Source organism: Mandrillus leucophaeus, unplaced genomic scaffold (genome assembly GCF_000951045.1).
Source record: "Mandrillus leucophaeus isolate KB7577 unplaced genomic scaffold, Mleu.le_1.0 Scaffold297, whole genome shotgun sequence".
NCBI lineage: Eukaryota > Metazoa > Chordata > Mammalia > Primates > Cercopithecidae > Mandrillus > Mandrillus leucophaeus.
The window spans coordinates 2,426,401-2,431,281 of NW_012103109.1; the positions used below are offsets into that span (position 1 = coordinate 2,426,401).

At 57.3% G+C, this 4,881-nt stretch overlaps 1 protein-coding gene across 1 annotated transcript in view; it reads right to left on the bottom strand.

The window, feature by feature from the left end:
- KIF7 (kinesin family member 7) overlaps positions 1 to 4,881 on the bottom strand; it is a 22,986-nt gene that overhangs the window by 1,455 nt on the left and 16,650 nt on the right. Inside the window, exons 13-18 of the mRNA XM_011986344.1 lie at positions 4,409 to 4,606; positions 3,872 to 3,997; positions 3,551 to 3,727; positions 2,213 to 2,428; positions 999 to 1,205; positions 93 to 291 (exon numbers count right to left, since the gene is read on the bottom strand). Of these exons, the coding sequence (XP_011841734.1) occupies positions 93 to 291; positions 999 to 1,205; positions 2,213 to 2,428; positions 3,551 to 3,727; positions 3,872 to 3,997; positions 4,409 to 4,606 (1,123 nt within the window). The remainder of the gene's footprint in view (positions 1 to 92; positions 292 to 998; positions 1,206 to 2,212; positions 2,429 to 3,550; positions 3,728 to 3,871; positions 3,998 to 4,408; positions 4,607 to 4,881) is intronic.

Sequence of the window (4,881 nt, forward strand, 5' to 3'; positions counted from 1 at the left end):
GAGGACGGGGGCCAGGGGGAGAGGTGGGGATGGAGGGGGCAGAGTTGTGAGCCTTGGGCCGGGGCTGTGAGCGGTGGGTTGGGGCTGCTCACCTCGACTCTGCTGCAGGAGCAGCTGCATGTTCTGCTCGTGCTCCTTCTGCTGCAGGGTCAGCTGGCGGTCCATCTCCAGGCGCTGCCGCTCCAGGGCCACCTCCAGCCAGTACACCAGCCTCTGCTGCTCCTCCAGCTGCATCTCCAGTTCCGAGAAGGCAATCTGCTGCTGGTGCTGCTCCTCTCGGAGCGTCACCACCTGTCCCAAGACCCAGCCAGGCTCAGCCCCCACCATGACCCCTCTTCATCTGGCTAATCCTCAACCACAGACACAGTGTTGGCACACTTGCCACCACGGCACTAAGAAATCACCAGGGTCTTCCCTGCTGAACCAAGACTTAGCCTCAGACACCTTCTCAGTGCTCTATTTATCTTCCAACGATCAGAGCTGGCTCTCACCTTATCTGCTGTCTCTTGCCACCAGCCCTTTCCTAACCACACACCATGGAGCTGGCAGAGCCTCAAGCTGTGGGATTTCATCTAGACCAACCTCAGCACTATGGACATCTGGGACCAGATAATTCTTGGTTGTGGGGGCCTGTCCTGTGTGTTACAGGATGTTTAGTAACATCCCTGGCCTCCACCCCCACCACTATGACAACCAAAAGTATCTCCAGCCATGGCCAAATGTCACCAAAGGGCAAAAACATCCCCTACTGAGAGCCACTATTGTGGCCATGGACTACCCTGAGGTGAGCCAATCAAAGCAGAAGTGGCAGGGTAGGACACTGGGTCTGTTTCACAAATAAAATGGGCTTTAAAGTCAGGCAGCCCTGGAGATGAGCTGGTCCTGATTCTGTCCCCCGGTCTGGGAGGAAACGGGATATCTGCTGGAGCAGCTGCCATGAGACACCTCCCCACCGTGCCGCAGGAGGAGGAGGTGGGGGCCATAGGCTGGTGGCCCACCTTGTCAAAATACTTGCAGAGGAGGGCTCTGGTCTCTGAGGATGAGAGGTAGCTGAGCTTGGCCATGAGGTTCATCTCGCACTGGGACAGCAACGAGGCTGAGGCCCGAAGCACCCGCTGGCGGCATGTGATGGCCTCATTCTTATACTCAATGGCGGCATCCAGGGCCTCGATGGCCTCATCCAACTGGAACAGCGTCCGCTCCTCCTGCAGGGACAGGGGCATGCATGGAGGAACAGCCCCCACTGCCTGAACGCTGAAGTCCTGGGCAGACACGCAACAGCCAACACGTAGCCACAACTGGGCCTTAAGGGTCCCCTCGTCCCAAGGTCAGCGCATCGAGAGAGGTGCCCCCTGCTCACCGTCACAGCCCCGACCCCAGGGTCAGCTGGGGCCACTGCTCAGAGGCAGCCTGCTCAACTGCAAGCCCCTGTGAATGATCTACATTCAGGAAGCTCAGAGCGCCCTAACCAAACAAAAGGCATGGTTGGGACAGCCACGGAGGCACCACGGTGTCTGCTGGGTAAGCTTCTACAGATGGGGATACATTCTAAGAAATGCATCATTAGGTGTTTTCGACATCATGCAAACATCAGAATGTACTCACACAAACCTAGATGGTATAGCCCACCACACACCTAGGCCACAAGCCTGGAGAGCATGTGACTGTACTGAATACTGTAGGCAGTTGTTAACCGTGGTGAGTATTTGTGTATCTAAACATAGAAAATGCACAGTAAAAATGCAGTATTATAATTTTCTGGGAACACCATTGTATTAGCTGTCTGTTATTCACCAAAATGTCACACAGCACATGACTGTAGTCACATAGGCCTTCTCTCTGCTCAGGGAACACAGATGTGTGGGCATGAGGTGCACTGAGTATGCTCCTGACACTCTATCCACACACAAAGCCAAGACGTGCGGGCAGGTACTCAAATGCAGCACAAGAGTCGGGGCTCCAGCCAGAAGGGAGCTGAGGGATCATCACAGCCTGGCCCCTGTGTTCCAGCCAATGAGGCCAAAGCAGGGGCAGAAGGGCCAGGCCAGCCCTCCCCAGCCCCCACCTCCACCTAACAGTGCAAACTTGGGTCCACTCACAGCAAGGCCCAGCACCCGCAGAGGGCTGGAGCAGGGGCTGAGGAGAGCAGACAGGCAGATGATGGAAGCCAGGGGCAGAGGCTGAGGGGCTGAGCCAGGGGGCCGCAGGGTACCTCGGGGGACAGCAGGCTCCCCTGCCTCAGCTTGCTGTCGATCTCCAGGCGCTGCTTGAGCAGCGAGTCCTTCTCCTGGCGCAGGCTGTCGATCTCCCTGCGGATCTGCTGCTGGCTCTGTGCGCTGCCCTGCCGCAGCTGCCCGCTCTTCTCGGACAGTTCCTTCTCCAGGTGCTCCAGCCGGCTGGACACTCGCACGATATCCTCATTGAGGGCCTGGGGGCAGAATCGCCAGGGATTAGAGAAGGAACAGGCACTGTCCTCACAGGGTGACAGAAAGGGCCGGATGCTGAGGAGGAGCTGGGTCCTTCCCTCAAGAAACCAACACTCCAAATGTTCTGTTCAGCAGGGAGACCAGACTTAGTTCACAGAAGCTCCAGGAGGTGGGGCTAAAGGGACCAGAGCATTCGCAGAGTGGCACTCAGAGATGGCGAGAGGAGGATAAGGACCAGAGGGACGTGGCCCTCCTGGCAAGAAGGGGCAATGGGTAAGGGTGGGAGGAATGACCTGTCACTGAGATGACCAGACTGGACAGTGATAGGAATTGGCCAAGCCCCAAAGGCTTTTCTGGGAGCCAGATGCAGGAGGAAGTGAGGGCTCTCCTGGCCAAGGGAAGTTATGGATCATCCAGTAGCACCCTGGATCCTCCTGGACATCAGAGAGATGCGTGCTGGCAGGAGCAAGGCTCCTGGCCTCTGCAGGCCTGGGACATCGGGCGTCTGGCCCAGGCCCCTGTACTGGAACAGGCCCTGCATCAGTGACTGCCATCCCCCTGCAGCCGTCATGGTAACGTTATGATCCCATCTGACAGAAGAGGATGCTGCGGCTCAGAAGCTGACCTTCCTATTCTAGAGGAAGTAATGATGCCAGGCGAAGAAGTCTCCTTCTACTTGGTTATACCACCTTCCAATACCTGTACCTCCTCATTCTTCCTGCACAGGCCCTGAGTAGGGGGTTAATGAGTGAAATGAACTGGAGGAGGGACACTTAAAAGAGGTTCTTCTACACATACATCTGTAACCGTGTCATAAATATCTTGAAGCCCTACGGCTCATGGGGAGGCACAGGACAGAACCCAGCAGGACAGAGCTTCCTCTGTCTGGAACTTACCTGGCAGAGATACCACCTAGAAGAACCTCGCCTGTCTAGACCTCACCTGGCAGGGACGTCACCTGGCAGGACTTCACCTGGCAGGTTTATCACTTGGAGGGACCTCACTTTGCTAGACCTCACCTGGCAGAAACTTACTTGGCAGGAACTCACCTGGCAAGATCTGTCCTGGCTGGACCTCACTTCACTGGACCTCACCTGGCAGGATCTCTCCTGGCAGGGCCTCACCTGGCTGGACCTCAGGCGCTTGCTTTCCAGCCCTGTCTTCTCCTGCATCAGGGCCTCCTTCTTGGCCAGGATGGCCTCCCGCTTGTGGAGCTCCTCCCCAAGCTCCTCCAGTGCCCGCCGCTGCTGTAGCACCTTCTCCATCTCCTGGTCCAGCCATTTCTTCTGCTCCTCAATCTTCTAAGGAAAAGCAGCGAGGGAGGGAGGGAACTCAGGGCCCACCTCTGGCTTTGTCAGCCGCCACTCAAGGTTCACTGGGGAGAAAAGTGCACCCACCAGCCAGCCCCCAGGGGAGCCCTGGGTGCGGACGCAGCCTGGCCCCACCTGCTGCTGCTCCAGGCTGACCACAGAGCCGTTGCTGCCACTGCGCCTCTTCCTCTGAAACGCCGCGATCTCTTCCGTCTTAATCTTCAGGATCTTCTGCTGCTGCTCATGCTTCAGCTCCAGCTCCTGGGTGAGGAGCTCAGTGGGCAGGGCTGTTTATGGTGCCAGCATCTTACCAGAGCCTGCCACCGATCCCAAAGTCCCCAGGAGTGCCTGCCCACTCCCAAGACAGCCCTGTGAAGCATCTCCCAGACCCATCCCACACAAGTCTCCCTGGAGACTGGCAAATAGACGCAAACACTTAGAAATAAGCCCGTGCCAGTCACCTCATATACCTCATCTCACTGAAGTCTCACCCTGGCCTTGAGTTTCCTGTAACACTCCGCACTTTCAGATGAAAAAACAGACTCAGGCTAAGTGACCTGCTTTCTAAGGTCACGTAGCTGTGGATGGCAAACTACCTGGGCTCCCCTGGCTGGGCCGCCAGCTCAGCCTACTGGCCTGGACAGAGGGTCCCCGCCCTGCCGTGAGCCTGACCTTGACGCGGTGCTGCCGCTTGCTCATCTCTGCCTCCAGGCGCCGCTTCTGCTCCGTCTCCTCGCGAAGTCGCCTCTGCAGTTGTCCCTGCTGCTGCCGCATGAGCTGCACGTTCCGCTCGAGCTCCTGCAGTCGCTTCTCACTCTGGGCCGACAGTGACACCAGCCGCTCCGTAGCCTGCTTCTTCTCCTTCAGCACCTGGGACCCACACAGTCTTCACTGGGCCATGCACGGGGCTACTGAGAGCCTGCCATAGTGCTTGTTGAGCTGGGCACTCAACAAGGGCAGGCAGGACCAAAGGACTCATAAATGGACAGAGGGACAGATAGAGGGCAAACGGATAGGTGACCAATAATAACAACAAAGGCCGGGTGTGGTGGCTCATGTCTGTAATCCCAGCACTTTGGGAGGCTGAGGCGGGTGGATTACTTGAGGTCAGGAGTTTGAGACCAACCTGGCCAACATAGTGAAAC